This window comes from Triturus cristatus, chromosome 2_1 (assembly GCF_964204655.1).
Source record: "Triturus cristatus chromosome 2_1, aTriCri1.1, whole genome shotgun sequence".
Taxonomy (NCBI): domain Eukaryota; kingdom Metazoa; phylum Chordata; class Amphibia; order Caudata; family Salamandridae; genus Triturus; species Triturus cristatus.
The window spans coordinates 300,584,420-300,605,435 of NC_140581.1; the positions used below are offsets into that span (position 1 = coordinate 300,584,420).

Consider the following 21,016-nt stretch of genomic DNA (forward strand, 5'->3'; position numbering starts at 1 on the left):
CAATGGGACATTTAGAATAGTGCAGGATTTGAGAAAGGTGAATAAAATTGTAGTTCCTTGCTGTCCCATTGTGCCACACCCTTCAGTAATTCTATATCAGATTCCCTATGATGCAGAATGGTACATAGTCATTGATTTTTGCCATGCTTTCTTTTCTATTCCATTGCACCCTGATAGCCAACACATTTTTGCAGTCCGGTTCGGCAAGTGTATTTTGGCATGGTGCCGTATCCCTCAAGGGTATACCGAAAGTCCTTCAATATTTAACCAGATCCTAAAGAAATCATTGGAAGATTTCAAGATGCCAGAAAGTTCAGTGCTAGTCCAATATATTGATGACCTGTTAGTGGCATCGAAGACAAGAGAAGCCTGTGTTGTTGACACAATTGCACTGTTAAATCATTTGGCAGATGGAGGACTTAAAGTATCACCATCAAAATTGCAGTTTTGTCAGAAAGAAGTACAGTACTTAGGTCATACGATTGAAAAAGGCCTGAGAAAAGTAACATTGGATAGAATTAAAATCATTAAAGGAATGAGAGCTCCAATGACACAGAGAGAAGTTAGAATGTTCCTTGGAATGGTGGGGTAGTGTCGTCAGTGGATTAGTAACTTCTCGTTGATTGCAAAACCATTGACAAAGAGTGATGTGAGAGATCCAATTGAGCTGAATAAAGAAGAGATGAAATCTTGTAAACAATTGAGAGACAGCTTGTGTGAAGCACCGGCTCTTGGAATGCCTGATTATGAAAATGAATTTGAGCTTTTTTATAGTGAAAGAGATGGGTGCGCTCTTTCCGTGTTAGTGCAGAGACATGGAAAATTGAGGCAACCAATTGCTTATTTTTCAGCTGTACTAGATCCAGTAGCTGTAGCATTGCCTGGATGTTTGAAAGCAGTAGCTGCTACATGCAAGAGTTTGGAACAAAGTGAAGGAATTAAAATGGGATATCCTGTGAGAGTGTTTGTTCCACATGATGTTGCGATCCTTTTGACAAGAAGTAAAACACAGTTCATGACGCATAGTCGGCTAACTAAATATGAGAAGGTGATTTTGGGTGCTACAAATGTGAATCTTGTAAGATGCACTAATGTGAACCCACCGACATTACTGCCTGATGCTGTGGATGCAGAAGTAAAGGATGATGTTGATCATGATTGTCTGGAAGTGCTTGATTTTTGCACCAAACCGCGTCCTGATATAAAGGACATGCCTCTGAAAGAGTCTGACTATGTGATGTTTGTAGATGGGTCATGCCTAAGAAATGGAGAAGGGATTTTGAGTGCTTCATATGCTGTGTGCACTGTTGCAAGTGTTTTGGAAGCATCTTGTTTGAGAGGAGTACGATCTGCTCAAGTTGCTGAGTTGTTAGCACTGATTAGAGCATGCAAGTTGGGAAAGAATTTGCGAGTCACTGTGGTTACTGATAGTCTGTATGGGTTTGGAGTGGTGCATAACTTTGGGCAAATTTGGTCCCAAAGAGGTTTCTTGACGTCGAGTGGAACTCCAATTAGAAATGCAGAAATAGTTGGCAAGTTACTTGAGGCGCTACAGCTGCCTAAACAGATAGCTGTCATAAAATATACAGCACACAAAAAGGGCACAGATTATGTGTCAGCAGGAAATGAATTTGCAAATGACATAGCTTAATACTGTGCTCAAAATTTGACTTCATTAAATCGTAATAGGGAAAAGGAAGTGGATTTATGTCCCTTGCTTTTTACTAACACAGTAAGTATCTGGGATGAGGTGAGACAGTTACAGGAAGAAGCAGGGGAAGAGGAGAAAAAACAGTGGATAAAATCAGGATGCACACAACGGGAAGTAGACAGAGTTTGGGTTTACAGAGATGGAAGACCAGTAATGCCTGATAGCATGATCTCTACCATGGCACGGATGTACCATGGGCAGACACACATTGGAAGGGATGCCATGATTAGACTTTTCAAACAAACTTGGTATAATGCCAAATTCCGGCTTATATCTGAGAGCCTTTGCCAGAGATGTCTCATATGCCAGCAATTTAATCCAGGAAGGAAAACTGTGGTGAGCTTGGGACCCATAGGACGGGAGGGAGGTCTTTTCACTCGTATGCAGCTTGATTTCATTGAAATGGCCTCATGCAACAGTTTAAGATATGTACTAGTGATTGTCTGTTTTCTCGTTGGGTTGAGGCTTACCCGACCATAAGAAATGATGGAGTCACTGTTGCAAAAGTCCTATTGAGAGAGTTCATTCCTAGATTTGGTTTTCCAATAACGAGTGACTCCATAATTTCCAGAATGAAATTATAAAATTGATTTGTGAAGCATTAAATGTACAACAAAAATTGCATTGTGCCTACCAACCAGAGGCTTTTGGAGTGGTGGAACAAATGAATGGCACCATAAAGAACAGATTGGGAAAAATGTGTTTGGCCACGGGTCTCAAATGGCCATATGTCTTGCCTCTTGTCTTAATGAACATTAGATCCATTCCTGATAGGAAAACTGGTCCGAGTCCCCATGAAATTATCATGGGCAGAGCAATGAGACATGTTTTCATTCCTGTCAACAAACTGCTGCCTATATCCAATGACTTTGTCTTGGATTATTGTAAAGGATTGGCTGATATGGTACATTCTGTGTTTCATGAGGTTGGACCAGATGCGACCACTCTCGAAAGGAAGCCAGCTCATGACTTGAGTCCTGGAGATTGGGTCCGCACAAAAGTACACCGAAGAAGCAATTGTCTGGTTCCACGCTGGGGAAGCACACGTCAAGTGATTCTGACAACGACAACTGCTGTGAAGTGTGCAGGGGTGAAGAACTGGATTCATGCCAGTCACACTCTTCTAGTCCCAGATCCGGAAGATCAATCTGCAGACCAACATCGGGAAGTATCAGATACCAGTTCAGAATCAGAATCAGAAGAAACAAAGACAAGACAAGAACCGGAAACAGATGAACAAGGCCGAAGTCAAATTATTGGGCAAGAAAATGTACCATTAAGACGACGCCTTGAAATTTCAGATACTAGTTCTGAATCTGAGACGGAGCAAGCAGGAATAGGGAAAAGAACTAATTGTGAAACTGGAGAAACTGAACAAGTAATCTTTAACCAAGAAATTCCGAGCACAAGTACAATAGAAATTCCTCCACACATTATAGAGATAGAAGGAGAGGAATTAGATACAGAGAGTGAGGGTGAGGTGATTGCGGAAGAACCCCGAGGAGGGTTAGGGACACAACACAAACAGGTAGAAAAAGGGTCATATAGTCAGCAGAAACATTGTGTGGAAGAAACACACGGAGGGATAGATTCAGACAGGGACCCTGAAATATTGAGGATAAAGCTAAAAGGAAGTGATATTCAGAAGGAAACAGAATCGGAAGAAAGTGAAGCAGAAAATAAAGGGGGAAGAAACTTGAGAAAAAGGGCTTGGAAAACCGAGCGAGAAAAGAGAGGATCTAAATTGAAAAGGTCTTTGAAAGAAGATATTTGGTCCAACAAAATCAAGAAATTGAGATACCGACTGACCAGAATAAAGCATGAGAATGCTGAACAATTGAGTGAAGTGTCTAGTCAAGAAAAACACAAAGACACAGATCCAAAGCATTTGCAACGCACAAAGAGGATAAAGAGACCAAATCCAAAGTAAAAGTCACCGGAATGGACATATGTGGCACTTGCTGATATACAGGAGGAAGCTGATAGCCAAGAAAGTCTAGGAGTGACTGTGCAGGAGGTGGACAAGGAAGGTGTGGAAATCCTGAGAGTTATCTTGTCTGACACTAGAGAAGAAATGGATGATCAGGAAATTCTGAACAAAGACTGTGATCCTACGGATAAGGACAATTCATACATGGATTAAGAGACAAAAGACTCGGAAAGGAATTGAAAGCCCGTATAAGACAAATGACCAGAGAAAACCAAGTAGGCAACTGAAGCTTTAGGTTTAGACAAAGAAAATTTGAAGAAAGAGCTTAAGACAAAACACACTGATCATTGACAATGGCAAACACGGAGAATAGAAATCCAACATGTGGATTTTTCCGAAAATGGTTTAAAATGTATTTTTTTTGTACAGGATTATTAATGCTTGTTTGTATTATATTAGCAATAACAATTTCATTTAGAATAACCTTTACAAATGTAGACAGAGACACAATGAATAGAACAATCAGCCAAAACTATGACAGTCATATCACAAAACTGGTAGATAGAACAGAACTTCATAAAGAGAAGTCCATAAATGATTTTTCTAAAAATGTTTTCTCAAAGTTATTATATGAGTACGTATAAACAATGGATGTTAGGGATTGTTACGTATGCATGCAGCTGCCTGCACCTGTATCTGAAGGTGTCACTTATCATCACCGCCCTTTAACGTATGGGATAACTTGTAGTGTTATAGCCAGTTTGTTTTATAAAACAGGTCAATTAGAATACTATTACACTGACATAGATAATATATTCTCACAAATTCCTGTAGTTCCTGAACTAAACAAGGTAAAGCCTGGTAAAATTCTTGGTGAATTTTTCTTAGAAACAAGAAAATTAACTTTAGAAGAAGTATTTAAGAATAACCTTACTTGCAGTTAAAGAAAAGAAGAGAAAACTTTCCTGAATATGGTGGGAGAGAGGAGAATTAAAATGCAAAAGAAGGTGACTGGGGAAGAGATGGAAACACCATTTTGGGATGTTGGGAAGGATAACCATTTAAAGGGAGAAACAAACTCGGCAATGGCTTTAGATTGGCCCCAGAAAGGGAAGTTATGCATAAGTAGAGATAATACTGTATATGATAATTATTTTGTAGGTGCAAGTGACTGCCATGATTTATACAAAATCATGAGAGGATGGGGATTTAAAGGAGGAAAAGATCCGGTATTCCCTGGAATATATTACATCTGTGGGAACAGAGCTTATTATAGGTTGCCGGAACATTGGTACGGGACTTGCTACTTAGGCCTGGTCTTTCCAAAAATATTTCATGTGGAAAGAGGAGAAAATGGATTGCGTGAATTAGATAGACAACTAACATGTAGAAGAAGGGAGTTAGTCAGAAATGATTGGGGATATTTTTGGAGCACTGATACCAGCAGTTGGAATATCTCTGAATGCACACAAAATTAGAAAATTGTCTACAGTTGTGGACCGTTTATCAACAAACACAGATGGTAATGGTAAATACTGAAATGGTTGCCATGAGAGCTATGGTTATGCAAAATCGGCTTGCCCTTGATATTATTTTGGCAAAAGAGGGAGGAGTCTGCTTAATGCAGAAGGTACAACATTGCTGTACTTACATTCCTGATAAAAGTCAGAATATAAGGAAATATATAAAGAATATAACTGAATTGCATGAAGAAATTGTTCCAATGGAGGTTGACGGTGTATGCGAGAAACTTGGTAAGAGTTTTTCCCTCTATTAAGAAATAATTAACAAAATTAGGTAGCTCTTTTAGAGGCAAAATACTAATACCTGTGACTTTTGTGATTATTTCGGTGTTAATATTGAGATTAGGATGTCTGTGCTTAAAAACAAGAAAACTACAAAATAAGATAAAACGAGAAAATAAGAAAACTAAAAGAGAAAGAAATAAGAGAAAGAGAAATAGAAGAAATAGAGTTAGAAGAATTCAAAGAAAGTGTGTACAAGAAAACAAAAGAGAACAGTGTGGAGAACACTATTGTTTAAACTAACAAATGCAAAAGCGGATTCGAATAAAACCATTTCCTTAGTTAAATTTAGTGAAATTAGTGAGTACTGGTGATGTTTAAAATCACCAAAGGGGGGATTGATGGAGCAGGTAAAACAAAATGTTGTATAACTCCTCTAATTTGCATGGAATTAATTATGTAATCATACTAAAATTTTATTTACATAATATGTTTGAAGTGGAAGAGTTACTAATCAACCTTTACACCTTGATAAACATAAATACACGTGGGACTAAATTGCTCAAATTAACCCTAAATTGGTGAAAATAGTTAAATTGCATGGTTTATATTGCTTTGTGATTGTATTGTGGCTTAAACCATCGTGTGGTAAGTATTATCGCTTTAAATGTTGCTGCAGCTAGGAAAATACTAATATTCATTGGGATTAGTGTGGGTTTGAACATTAAAGCTTTAATTTCTATATTTTAATTGCTGTTATGTCTATTTTTTGCTTAAGTTAACATTCGGGCCTACTAGACCACTGTACGCAAGATGGCGTTCTCTGAAGCAGATGCCACCATGTACGCGCAACGATTTCTGCGCATGCCCAGACGGCTCTTGAGATCACGAAGTGACATGAACTCCTGACATCGTGTTCCCTGCCAAGGCCAAAAATGTTGGGGACTTGAGCGCAAGCCAATAGTTGATCCGTGTGGGAACAACGGAAAAGACAAAGAATGAACCTGTCAATAGGACCCTTTTTCCTTGAAAGGATACATTTGCCGTTCCCGCCTGAGAAAACAGGAAAAAACTTTCAATTTATGACCTTTTGTGCCAAGTCACCATGGAGAACCAGTTTCCACGGGGAAAGTGAAATTAACTATTGATAACCCCGAACTGTCCAATCAGAACATATGGTCTGCCCCTAAAGTTGCCATATCTTGTATGAAGTCAGGGGGAAAAGGGTATAAAGAAAACCTCATCAGTCACCATTAAGGAGTGGGTTGGCGTTGGCATTGGAGTTGCGGTTGCGTTTGTCTTTGGGATAATTTCTTTAAGGAGTTCTTGTTGGGTGGTTGTTCGTTCTTTCAAAATTCCAAATGTTATTCTATGCTGTCAGTCTGGGTGTGGGATTGATCCGTACTCCAGATTGATGTATGAACTTTGCTGAATTTCTGAACTTTTTCATGCCGTATCCTGCATTTAGTACGACGGTTTGATCCTTAGATGAGGGTCAGATTGCCTGTTCGAGGGAATCTTCACCTGAGAAATGCAGATAACTCCTTATTTGATCTGAAGCTATTGTCATCTATCTATGGGTAAATGATCTACTGTATTGTTCTTAAATCTATGTCTAAGAGTATTTTCTAAATGTTTAAATTTTCGTTAATAAATCTAAAATTTAATTCATGAGCTGTAGTCAGTAAATGCAAAAATTAAAGAGTTCAATCAATGTTTATATAAACAAAAAAATTCAAATAATAAGAAACGAGTTTGTGGTTCTTAAAATTAATTACTGAAAGTATCAAATGTTTCCTAGGCATTACTTGTGTTTTAGCTGGTTCTAATTCACCATCAACCAGTCCAACTAGTTGGTCCATCGACCAAACAGTGGAGTGCCTTGATGTTAAAGTCAGGATTCTGGAAAATTGTACAAAATGTGTACATAAAGTAGAAAGGAGTTAATCCTGATAGGTAATAAGGTACCCACTTGTCCAGTAGCCTTTCTTCTGTGTACAGATTCGGGTGAGTTTGTGTGAATGTGACGTGTGTTGGTGTTATGGGCCCCACCAATGAATGAATGAATAAAATGAACCTTGTGAAAAAGAATCTGTGACATGAGGAGAATATGTAAATTGTATCCTTCACGCTGGATCAGTCTCTTCCATAAAGCCAATACAGTCAACAGCATCAACAAATGACTCGACTAACATCTGTCTGTGTTGTTGAGTGGGTCAAAATGAGCACCCAGTGAATTACTGTTCCCCTGGGACCTCCATGATGCACGGTTGCAGTCCCTGAAGCAACTTGTCATCAATAAGTAGAAGATAATACATCCACACCAGCACGCATGCAGTGAGAAATGTTAATTGTAGACTACCCAAACAATAAGGAGCTCACGAAGAATCCAGACACAACGGCAAGACAATAAGTCATGCTGGTTGGAATCAGCCGGCCGAAACTCGCACAACATTCCATAATCTAGTAAAGGGCAATCTATCTATTTGAGCTGAATCATATGCAGAAGATATAAAATACACATAATTCATGAGTAACATTGGCCATGGTAGTTTTAGTTGTAATCTGAGTTGTGAAGGGATGTAGTGTGCTTCCCAGCATCTCCATCACAGTCAACATGCATACAAGCATCCCGGCACCAGGGATGGTGGAGGGCATAACTAACGAGGGCGTGTGTGGGCAGGTGCATTCCTCTGACAGCCAATTTTGAAGCAGGAAAGAGGGGTATCTTTAAACAATTTATTTTACCCATTGACTTGCACTGAGGTGGGAGCAATTTCAAGCGGAGCAGAGGGCTAAAATAAATGCATTTTTTATTTACTTTGAAAATCTGGGGTCTCGCTATTGAATCGGTGCGCTTGCATATATGCCAATGTGAGTCGAATGAAGTCAGTATCACCCTCCGCAAGGAGTGTCCATCACAAGCTTGCAGAAAAACCCTGACAGCATTCAACAGCTCCTTCCCAAGCTCACTTTCACAGCGATGCAAGATCACAAACAGAAATTAGCTGCAGCTGGCATGGCACTGAAGCCAGCAACCTCAGCTCAGAAATGTAACCGAACTTACTTAAAAATAAGGAAAGTGGCTGGGAGGATTGCGTTTGAGTTTTATTCAATTATGATGAACCGTAACACTCCTACTAGCACTGACTGTACAAGAACAAATGCAACTCAAATAAAGAAAACAAAAAAATGCAAACACTTACAGTGTGTTGCAGTCAATGGAGCAAGATCGGAGCCAGCAAAATATCAAGCAATACAGCCCAGGAGAGTTGCAACTCGTGCTTTCACCGATACACCAGATCAGTCACAGCTCAACATCCACAGATGCAATGCTCTATGTACTACTGTAGATCAACTTCCTCATTCAAGTGACGACACATACGAATTGCCCAATAATAGCTTACCTTTCAATTTGACGTAGAGATGAAATTCTCAAACCTTAACAACTATTGGTTCGATATAAACGAATCTGTGATTTGCCCTTGGACAAGCCTGGTGCCTTCTGTATAAAGTTTATATTGTTGATAATGTCAATTATTTGCGGCAAAGTGGGGCGACAGCTTCACGCTGTGGATCGTGCCTCAGATTGTATGAAAAAGATGCCATCTTGGAATATGCACACATATCAGGTGTGACAAGGCAGTTCGTTGATTCTTAGTATCTCTCATTTTATAATAAATGCATTGCGTTGTAATAAGCTGCGTTTTCTTGTAGCGCGCTGGTATGGCAAACCGTACTACCATGATTGGAGCCTGCAATGAAAACACATTTTAGAACATATTTTAACTGGTTGGGGGTTTCTAGCATTCGTTGTATACTTTACTTTTCTCAGCTACAGGATGGTACTTGCAAGTTCGATCTAATGTAATTTCCCATTCCTTAGACGTCAGTACTGTTTGCCTGTAGTAGCTACATCTGTAATTTAAGGCGGAGGCGTTGCCCACGGGTTCCTACAGTGATTGTCAGGGCATAAATCCCACTTCCCTCCCACCTTTTTCTGTCCCCAGCCCGCCCCCCGTACAATGCGCAGGTTCAGTTCCTGGTTCAAGATGGCGGCTGATAAACAGAAGCATGATGGGCGGGTGAAGATCGGGCACTACATCTTGGGGGACACGCTGGGGGTCGGCACTTTCGGAAAAGTGAAAGGTGATGGGCATTACGTTGAGGGTGGGAGAGTGGCCGTGGGGAGGGTAGTTGTTTGCAAATATGAGGCGGTTCGATGAACCGGGTTAATCTCTTACTGTCAAGACTTGGGCTCTTGGGGGTGGGCAGATCAATGAATAATTATTTTTTGTGTAGGACAATTGATTGCCTTAACAAGTAGTGATGTGAAGGGCAGTCATAGGTGGGTGACTGCGAGCCTGATTCTGTTGTCAGCATAGTCTCCATTTTCGCTAGGATTCCTGCAGCGTCTGAATACATTGCTTTGTTATTCTGTATGTAGTAAGCAGATTAAACCCCCAGAAGCTTATTAGGGGTGCACTGGGACATGCAGCACCAACGCACAGACTAGAATGCGTTCGTGCGGAGGACAGCTGGGATCATACTTGGCAATTGGTTAGAAAACGATGATTTTGTAAGGTTTACGCAAATTAGTACCTTGATGGTGAAACATCGTCCCAGTATAGATACTTTAATGTGGTAGCCGTCCTGTTGAATCACTTCAAGTCCATTAATAACAGTACGATTTTCTATTTGTCTAAGCTACACTCACTCGTGTTTTAAACGGCGAAATATACTTTACCTTTCTTTAGCACACTGCAGGTTGGCTATGTGTTATCTCTTCTGTATAAGGAGGCAGCTTTATGCATTCCATTAACTTCATGTTAGCAAAAGCACAGTTAAGAGGTTTATTATGTCCATGTGGTATACAGGCGTCCCGGTACGCCAGGGATAGTAAGAGCTATATAACTGCAAAAAACATACTATGCAAATGAGGACATGAAGGTGGGCTTGGCGTCTCTGACCACAAGGTGTCTGAGAACACACTGGGAAGAGTTCTGACCATATTCTATCCCACTGGATGCCTTTCTGTATCTCGATGCAAGCGGCCCTTTGTCCCTGCATTAATGAATGAAGCCTGACTTTCTAGCCTTTGGACTACGCACCACGCCCCCAAAGTAACGATAATATCCTGGTCTGGCTTGCTGTAATTCAAGGGTTAAGAATAGATAGTCCTTGTCCTCAGACTTGCTGGTGCTGTCTTGGGAGTCTGTGTATTCATTATGTGCTGTTATTTGTTTTTCTTTTTTTCACATATTTGAGGGGGTTCTCTACCAAAACCCTTTTGGTTCATAGTCTGAGTTTCCGTGGCTTTGCAAGACTGGTATTCCTCTGTGATGATCCTCTGGCTACATTTGAGACTTGGCGAGACCAGTGGTCGAAGTGGGGTGGGGTTGGGGGGGGGGAGGGTGGAAGGGGAACTGTGTGCAGAGAATCAAATCTTGGGAATAACCTGAGGATTGGGACAGTGGGCGAAGCCGGTGTGGCGAGAGCAAAACATCACAATTTTTAGTATTTCGCATTTCACTGACCACTTACAGCTTATTACGTTATTTAATTCAAACAATGGATACATCTGTTTTTATATGAGTAATTGACATTAAAATACATTCACAAAGTGGGATATGTTTCCAATCCCAGAATGTCCCAAATACGTTTAGCAGTGGAACCACAGGCCTTTTTGTCTCCAAAACATGCAGTTTCTGTATTCAGCACTTCTCCCTTTTACCACAAGAGCAGTAAAAACATGCATGGCAAAATATCCTAGTTTGCAGATGTTTTCCACATAGTTATGGCTTTGCCATATTTGCCACATAATTCAACACCTGCTGCATAATCTGACCATTTTAACAAAAAATATGTTTTTAGCTCAAACGGATCAAAAGTCACTAAAAATGTGACTTGTGTTGCTGCAAAGTGGAGGGCCCTTTGCAAAGGTTCACTGGTCACCTTTCTCACCACTGCATTTGTATGTTACACTGGTACCAAAGAGGCAAAATCTTTGCAGAGACTGTTTAGTATGTGTAAAAATGTCAAAATAAGAAAGTATCAGAAAATGTCCCGCATTATACCTTAAACCATAAAAACCTTGTTGTTTAACCAGATATCTTCTGCTCTGCTTTTTCTCGTCTTTCTGGCAGGCGCCAGGAAAACCTTCGGGGTAGCTGTGCACCTTACAAATTCAGTTCAATTACACTATAGCCTTTATTTTGTATTTTTTGCTGCACAATTTATTCAACACTGCGTCAAACATTTGTCCTCCCTTGCTGCATAATTCCAGGGACTCCAAAGCAGGCAGCAGTTGTTAAGTGCTTGTGCAGAGAGATTGTTAAGTTTGCAAACTTAGCTTGGTGTGCATGCAAATCCTGCATTGCCGATCCCTTGTGAGTTGCATTATTACTGCTGAAACAAGGCCAATGGAGTTACCAATGGGTGAGGCAGACTGGCCTCAAGGGTCCTGTGACCCCAGTGACAGTCACTGTCGCTCTAGGGTGTGCTGCTTTGTGTAGGCCTGCCCGCAAAACTGGAGGTGACCTTCAGTATCGATTGTGGTAGACCGGCCTTCAAGGTTATCCCACATTTGCTACCTCTAAGGTCCACCTGCTGGTACTAAGACACCAGGGCTTCGAAAGCCCAGCGGGGCATTTTAATGTCTAGCATGGGAATGTGCTCCCTCAGTAGAGTGGTCGGGTAGACTGGTCATAATGGCTTAACCTGGTTCCCCAGTTCCCGGTTTGGCAGCTCTGGCCACAGTGCCACAACCCGCCCCCCCAACTAAAAAACATATTGCCGCACTGAGAAAAGCTTGCACTGCCTTCAGCTACAACCCAGTTGCGCCTTGATATAAACACCTGAATGCGACTCAATTCAAATTATGCACTAGACAAGAGTAATAAGCTGCCTGGGGGGGGAAAAAGTGATAACATCGTTGAAAAAGCATACACTCATAGGGAATGCAAAATAAAGTAAAGCATGTGATATGTAAGCAGGAACAACATTGTTACCTTAACGCTTTTACACTCTTTATTCAGAAAGGACATGGCTACATGGCCCAGGGACCAGTTTCAACGTCCATTGCTTATATCCTTACAAAACGTAAGCAGTATGGTGTCAAAAGGCCACATCCTTGAACACAGAATACACATTTTATAAACTAAAATAAGGAAAACAGCTGATAACCTTATCACATTAAACAGTTTCCACTCCAGGCATCAACCAGGTTTGCAGTACCTTCAAGAATGGTGTCTTTCCCCGCCTGGGTAAAACGATGTTAAAAGAGTGACTAGAAAATGAAAGTAGCACTTCACTGGCAAAATCTGTTAAGTGGCACTAATGTGTTTGGGTGTGAATTAAACCTATCTGGTCACTTTGCGACCAATCCGGCTTGCTTTATTTAGTAATTTTTTTTTTGTATTTTGAACCTTTTTTAATTTAACCTCTGTCCTGAGGCTTTACAAAGGGAATAGAAAAATGTCCGAAAAATACGTCATTTCTAGCAAAAATTTACTTGTGCTTTTTTGACCCATTTCACAGGGGAACGGATGAAGGAGAGAGAGAGAGAGAGGGGTTAAGAGTCTTTTCTTGAAGTCAAGTTATCATTTAGCAAGTTAAGAGAGGTGATAGAGAAAGAGACGTAATAACAGTAAGAAAGAGAGGGGGCAGTTGACCGCGGCAGTGCAGGAGAAGTGGACACTGTCCTTGCCTTCTCTGGGCAAGAAGAAAAAGATAGTCCTTTTCCTTGTCTGCTGGCCACGAACGACTGAGCCTGGTCTCTAGGCCTTGGCTATTTCTGCTGTCCTGGGCCGCATTTTAAAAATAAAGTAGGGAAACGGATTCTATTAAATAAAACAAGTAGGGACACGCTGTGCCCTGCCAATCCCGCCCACTTCGACCAATGGGCGAGACCCACCATTTACTGTGTCATGTTCTATGTCGGAGAACACAACTCTGGCGTCTGTGTTTGCTCATATTTTCTGTGATGAAAGTATGTTTGTCTTTTTATTTCTTTGGGATTGTGTTCCTGTGCTACACTCGTATTAACACTGGCAAATACCCAGGTGTTTCATTGAGTGGCTGGCTGCATTGGTGTTTCAGAGTAAGAGAGCCTAAATTATCTGTACCCGTACGCTTATTGAATTCTAATTACGAAATCAGTGTACAGTACAAAGAACACTGACCATTTGCTGAGGCTATGGGAGTGTCTGTCTTCTGTTTATAGCGTTTTCTGACAAGTGAATTTGTGTGTGTGTGTGGCAGAGTTACGGAGGTAACAACGAGAAGCGTAATTTATGTGGTGACACGGCTTGTGTGTATGTATGTGTGTTATTAATTCGTGACCTCATTTGATCATAAATCTGTGTTCCTCCATAGTCGTCCAGGTATTTTTGTATTCAGTCGATTCAGTACCTAGTATTCAAAAAAGGTGTTATAAGAGCCATGTTTTATCTGAATGAAGCAGACGAGGCAAGTTAAACGCAAATAAGAGTAAGTTCACTGCTCAGTCTACCGCAGATATAAGTTCTTGAGCATGCTTACTCATCACAACCCCTGTAATAGAACAAGCATTGAAAATGCAATAGGTCTCGCCTTTGATTAAGTTAAAGCCATTTGCTTTGCTAATGGTATTGTATAGCAAAGCAAATGGCTTTAACTTAATGAAAGGTGAGACCTATTGCATTTGTAATGCATTTTTTATAGAACGCAGGTTTTGAAAACAGTTTATCCTTCCATATGTACTCTCGAAGAGCCGCAGTCTCTCCAACTTTTATCTCTTCAATACAGAACTAAGGCTGTAGTCCGATTGTACCAAGCTTCAATGTGCTCATGCATGTAAACGCCGTCATGCACAAAGGTGCGCTGGCTATATGTGTAGTGTGAATGTTTAACCTGCTGTATTGCTCTGCAAGCATGTGGAATAAATGAGGGCTTCTATCTAGGGAGTAGAAGAAACCTACAAAGAGAACTTAATTTCCTATCAACCATCTGTACAGAAAGGGACGTCCCTGGATTTCCGATCATCTATTCTACAGGAATTGACCTAACTGGTTTCCATTTCCCGCCCACGGGACCTTGCACTCCTCCTCTTTCCCACAAACTACTTAATGGCAGCTGCAAAACGGATGATGAAAGGATGCGTGCAGCAGGCACAGCTGCGCCCATCTGCACCATGTCCAGCACCAGGGACCCTGGTTCTGTCCCAAGCCCGGCTAGCGTGCTGCACTCCTCTGTGCTTTCAGGCCTGGCTGCCGCTCACCGCACTGCTGTCACACTGCACCACACAGCGTTGAACGAGAGTTCACATGTGTCTCCTGCAAGTTCTTATGATCAACCACTCCTACGCCAAAAGCATCCAGCTGCCCACTTGCCAAAAGCTCAAACTCGCAAAATGCAAGACCTATTGCCTTGCAAATGCTTGTTTTTTCAACTATGGGAATTACAGGAAATTAAAGAGAAGACATTTTTAATTTAAAAGTTGTTAAGAAAAATACAATTTACTCTTCATCACCAAATTTGTTTGTAGAGCCCCAAGAGATACAGTGGAGCAGATCTGCCACAAAGTACAATCACACAAGCATTTGCAATGCAATTGGTCTCCCATCAGTGAAAGTTGGAGTTAATAATGTTGTAAATGACAATGTCTTTTTGTTTATGGAGTGCATGTATGTAGTTTAATTATATGGATTGGATTGAACTTGCTAGTTGTGGAATTGTGTGGGGTGGAATAATGTGTGTGTATTTGTGTAGTGGAATTATGTGGATAGTAATAATGTGGTATTAAATTAGCTGGAATTATGTAGAATGGGATTGAGTGTTATGGAGTGTAAATGTGTATTGGTATGTTGTATTGTGGTATATAGTGGAATTTTAGTATGTGGCGAGCTGTTGAATTGTGTGACATGATGTTGAATTTTGAGGAGTGGATTGGATGCATTTGTTGGGTAGGTGTAATTTGAATTTTGTGGTTTGTTGAATTATGTGGTGCAGAATGGGAATGTGTGAAGCTGAATTGCGTGGCGTGGAACTGTGTGGTATTTTGAGTGAAAGTATGCTGATGGGAATTATGTGGCATGATGTGGAGTGTATTTGTATGGATGGTTGCTATTAGGCATAGTGGTTTTATGTGGGATGTATTTATCTGGTATTTAGTAGAGTGTAATTAGGTGGCAATGATTAATGTTCACGTATGTGCAAAGGCTATATTGAATGTACTTTATTATCCTTTATGAATAACGGTAAAAACAGCCGCAGTAGGACTGTCAAAATTATGTGTTTGCAGGGCCTGTTTTAGCCTTAGAAAGTTGTTGGATGCAAAGTTACCAGACAGAAACCGCCACAACATTTCCAAAAAATAAATAAACACAGATCGTGGAGATGCTGCCTAAAAGAGTACTTAAATGAAGGGTTTCAGGTGATATTACAATTTGGATGCAGCACTTAAAACTATCCCTTGGAAAATAAATAACTTTTTAAACCTAATTTAGGTGGTGAATGCAGATTTAAAGAATTAAGCTTCAGCAGCATTTCAAATGTTTAAAAATGCAAACTCTAAACATGTTTCTTGAAATAGGATTAGAACTCAGACATACAAAGTGCACAGTAATCTAAATACAAAGTCTTGATCTGCTAGTGTGCTGGGTTTATGACCCTGCCCTGGTGACGTTACATGTGAAGTCTAATGGCTCACTGTAGGAGGGTGGAGTAGCAGACGCAGCCATAAATCCCGGCAGGGAGCTCATTTTTGGAAAAGAGCCACCTAGCGAAGCAAAGGGGCCCAGCTCGGCAGGCGCTCATGTGAGAAAATAAATAGCTGTTGTGTGTGAAAAGTGTGGCAGAGCAGAAAGAATACAGAGGAGCAGGACAGCATGCCAGGTCCGTCATGTGGGGGAAGTGCACGGAGCAGAGAGGCACACTGGCGAGAGAGCCATAAAAGCACAGTTGTGGGGGGAAGAGCAACAGAAGGGAGACCTCTGAAACAATGCCAATTAAGTCATTTTCCCCTTATTCCAGCACAAAAATGAGAAACATTGAGCAATAAATCTTACCGGCTATAAATAAATGTTTAGTGCGTTAAACACAAAGCATGTACAACAAAAAGCACCCGTAAATGGTGCCTGAAAATAAAGTGACCGTTGCGTTTCAAAATCAGAATGTTTTTATTTATGTAGCTAAAAGAAAGCACTGCTTTGTTAATTTGGACAAGCACAGTGGTACACAATAATGGGTGCAGACTGCAAATAAACAGCGTGCTGCGTGGTGAAATTTTGAAGAGTGCTTCACGTTTGCAGTTAACTTCGAGGCAAACGCTTTAGAGGAATACGAACCACTGCAGTGCTAGGGCCAAGGTGCCCTCTGTTAGCCTCATTCGGGGGCACACACGAGTGCACCATTAAAGACCCCGGCAGTGGGGTAGCAGGGGGGGCAGCGAGGATCTGCAGCATGCAGCTGAAGTGCTCCCTGGAGTCAAAGTGCAGCAGCAGTACCCTGAAAAGTGAGGAAGGGCGGCTACTTGCGCAGGCACACAAGGTTTTTAGTGCAGCTGGGGCTGGGAGAGACACCTGAGGAGCCGGCCCAAGTACTAGTAGATTGAAAAGAAGTGGCACAGCAGGCTGCCCATGCACATCATTTTGCTCGACTCCTCTAAGTAACAAGATGAAAACAAATGTAAAACCATGATGAAGTAGCATTTATTGCAGTTTTACATAGCACAAACTCCACACAAAGATATTGGATCACTGTGCATGAGCACCGGTTAAATTACACAAGATCACATTCATGTTTTGAGGAACTGAGAGAAGTGATGTGCCCAGAATCACAGGATTTTGAGCACGCAGAGATTCAATCGTGGTTCCCAAATTCAAAATTCTGCAGTTCTGGTTGTAACGCCACAGTCAACTCTTGCAGCTGGACAGACGTGGAGATTAAGAGGCACAGCGCCATTAAACAGAGCCTTGCTGGTGGTCGTGTACAATAACTTGTATTTTACTGCTTCTGTCACTGCATACAGATGTATAATAAGTGAAAGAGGACCGCTCTGCAGCCGGAGCATGGGGATCTCTTGTCTTTATGGGGCCATGTGTTTCTAAATAGAAACACATAGCCCCATAAAGATAAAGTACTTTGCAACAGCAGCAAAGCAGGCCACCGAGTCCGGATCGGAGACGAAAGGGCGTGAACCCAAAACCCTAATTTCCAATGGCAGGCCACCGTTTAGCATAAACTGTGACGCCAGCCAATGGAAATGAGGGGCAGGGCTTCAAGCCCTCTTCGGAGAGTCCTCCATAATAATAAATCTCGCCGAGCAAGCAGCGCATGCGCTGCCACGCTAGGCGAGACCTAACAATGATACTGTGTCTCTGACTGTCATCACTTAGGATACCCAAATTGAAGTGGAAAAGGCATGGTTGGGCTGACTGCTTTCAGTCCAAGTTGTGTCGTAGTAAATAAGTGGACTAATGATAAAGCTAAATCACACCGCAGCCTTGCTTTCTGACCTAGGCGTATCCTCGTCTCCATGTACACAGATGATGTTATTATTATCCGGAACCCATCTGAAAACTTGGACCCGCTCCTCCGAGAGCTCATTTTGATTTGGTGGCTTAGTAGGGCATCACTATTAATTTGACTACGTCGTCCATTCTGTTTCTGCTTATGACACTACCCCAATCTGCACTCCGAATTTTCTGCTGTTGGGGGCCACTGATTCAGTTTGTCATCTGGGAATATGGCTTAACCGCAATACAGAAGAGTTGTGTTGAGACAATTATGGCAGGCTTATGTCTTGGCTTGAAAACAGAGTGCCTGTATGGTGGAAGCTCCAGCTGTCACTGGCCGGTAGATTGGCAATTGGTAAAATGGTGGCCCTCCCCAAATTTCTTTCTCTTTATTAACTTGCACCTTCTTCTCACAGCCTGTTTTCAACGGCAGCTCCAGTCCCTCCTTTTATAATTAGCAAGGGCTGGTAAGCAGCCTTGTGTGTAATGGGAGATTCTCATGCTCCCTTATGAATCAGGGCGATTCATTGGATTGCCTGACACGGACCTGCATTTTCTTAGCGCACAGGCCCACTTTGCGCATTTCTGATTCCACCCAATAAGTTTATGCCTATCACAGCTCCCGAAGAGAATCACTTAGCTCCGTGCCCAATTCGGACCAAGCTCTATAGCTCTCCTCGTAGGGTAAGGTGCCAGGTGGACACCATGGCATTTACGGTTTGGGCGTGGAATGAGCTGCGGAAAAGAGCTCGCTTATTTTATCTATATGCCCCATCCATTCAGGTTCTGGGACACCTGTTGCTCCAGAGCCTGGAATACAGGCGCATCTCCGCCAGTTAAAATTACCTCCTTTGGGCTGACATATACTGCTAACACCGTTTGTTACTTATCATATTTTCCAGGGCACCTTAGTGTCCCGTTTGGGTGCCATGACCTATTATCAACTCCAAGCGATCTTGGTTTGCCCTTCATGACAGCTAGCCCCTCCTGCGTTTTTGGTTCCCTTTCTTTAGCAAAGTGCAGGGTGGCTATATGTTATCTCTTCTGCATGATGAGGTAGCTTTATACATTCCATAAACTTCATGTTAGTTCCTCCTGCATTCACTGTACCAGAGGAAATGTTCACTAACCCCTCAACGCATAGACTAATCACATGTATTTACACTAGTTTGCAGCGGTCAGCACAGATCAGGGTCACCTCTGCTCGACAGCTGTGGTCTGACCACATTAATGTGGTGATCATGAGGTACAGTGGTCCTTTTAATGTGCTCAGTCTAGGGCCCTGTCTCTGAATTACAGGCTGCAGTTGAGTCACTTAAAGTTTTTACACAATTTCCTATTCAGCGGTGCGCCTACAGCAAATGGGTCTAGTGGAGGACATGTGCTACTCGCGCACTTCCTGCATCTGGCGTGGGAGTGTCTTGAGATCATGACTTGTGGGCTTTGGTGATATTACTAGCATTACTGGCCACACTCTGGACAACTCACTCCTTGTTGCCCCCCTCCTACAAGAGGTCCGCTGAATAACAGTAATGCTGCTGGCAAAGCTTAAAGCGGCGATGCATTGGGGCAGACATCAAGCCCCCATATAAAATATTTAAAAAAAAAAAAATCATTACAGACAATTTCAGTTTGTCACGAGTTTTAACTCGCATGCGTGAAAATGGAGAACGGACTCTGGAGGAGGTTGAACAGTGTTCGAACGCCTTTTGTAGAATGTCGTACATGCCATAGTGTCAATTTGAAAGTGAACATACAATCTCTTCATGACACTGGGTTGATATTTAGTCGCGAGTTAGCTACTGTCATCTGTGCTCCAACACCATATAGTTTACACTGTGCAAGCACTTGATAGTGCTTGAGGTCTTGCATCAGAAGGCTCATAAGAAGTGGAGTACACGTACATAGTTTGGTTTGTGTGTTCTTTGCTGATGATTCATGTGTTTATAATGAGTTTCAAACCAACAGTAGAAGTTTGAGGTCATTGTTTAATTTACTTTGTACTACTAAGTGCCGTAAAGTTGCTTTCTCTACATTTTAGAGCGGCCAGCAATGCCTTTTTTTAAATACATGGTGTGAGAAAGTACCATCTTTCTTGCATGGTATGTCCCCACTTTTTGCTGAATGTACTTTGACTGAGTGGCAGGAGTCCAGGGCAGGAGTCCAGGGCACAATCGGGTGCCCAGGGCCTATGTTCCTTCCCTAAAAACCTCAAACCCAAATTGGCAAACCCTGGCCACATGTCAGCCCCTGGTAAATGGTACCCAGGGCCTTGTGGCCAGGGAAGGCCTCTAAGGGCTGCAACACTCATTGTGCCACCCTTAGAGGCCCTGTACCCTAACACACACACACACACACTGCCCTTGCAGGCTGAGTGTCTGGGTACAAGACAAAACAAAGAGTCGACATGGCACACATCCCTGTGTGCCATGCCCACCACCTACACTGCCCTGGCATACATCAGCCACCCCTCTAGCTGGGTGCCCTGTGCCAGTGGTGTGGGCACAGGAGCAGGAGCCCTGTGCCCCTACAGTACCCAGGTCCATTCCTGGGCACTGTAAGTGCAGTGCTGCCATTTAAGAGTACTTGGTGCTGAGAGCTCGGCAAACACGAACACCACAGCACCATAATGGCAACACTGAAGACTGAAGTTTGGTATCAAACTTCTCAGCACATTAAACCCACACTGAAGCCAGTGTGGGATTGTTCTGCTCGGGTTTTCGATCAGATAGAACTCGCTCATCAGAGCCTCACTAACCCAGCCAGAACGTTACCCCCTCCTTCTCCCTAGGGCCTATTTACAATAGGTAACCACATATACGTACCACCTAAGGACAGGGAATTCCTACTATCCATACCAAGACCTCTTATAATCGGCGGCCTCGCGATCCCATACGGATCCAGACCTCTCTGCCCATACGACAGTATCACAAGTGGCGGCCTCGCGATCCCATACGAATCCAGACCTCTCTGCCCATACGACAGTATCACAAGTGGCGGCCTCGCGATCCCATACGAATCCAGACCTCTCTACCCAGACGGCAGTCTCACAAGTGGCGGCCTCGCGATCCCATACGAATCCAGACCTCTCTGCCCATACGACAGTATCACAAGTGGCGGCCTCGCGATCCCA

The 21,016-nt window shown here is 42.3% G+C and overlaps 2 protein-coding genes across 4 annotated transcripts in view; one reads left to right on the forward strand and one right to left on the reverse strand.

Annotated features, from left to right (window-relative positions):
* TTC33 (tetratricopeptide repeat domain 33) overlaps positions 1-9,238 on the reverse strand; it is a 925,632-nt gene extending 916,394 nt beyond the window's left edge. For 2 of the 3 annotated variants that reach the window (XM_085631162.1, XM_085631159.1), the window contains exon 1: positions 8,593-8,759. The gene's annotated coding sequence lies outside the window, so the exon portion shown is untranslated. Of the gene's footprint in view, positions 1-8,592; positions 8,760-8,793 lie in introns of those variants that run through there. The other variant, XM_085631161.1, reaches the window with a different exon arrangement.
* A 136-nt stretch (positions 9,239-9,374) lies between these two features.
* PRKAA1 (protein kinase AMP-activated catalytic subunit alpha 1) overlaps positions 9,375-21,016 on the forward strand; it is a 217,081-nt gene continuing 205,439 nt past the window's right edge. The window contains exon 1 of the mRNA XM_085631163.1: positions 9,375-9,535. Coding sequence (XP_085487289.1) covers positions 9,412-9,535 — 124 coding nt within the window. The 5' untranslated portion in view covers positions 9,375-9,411. The remainder of the gene's footprint in view (positions 9,536-21,016) is intronic.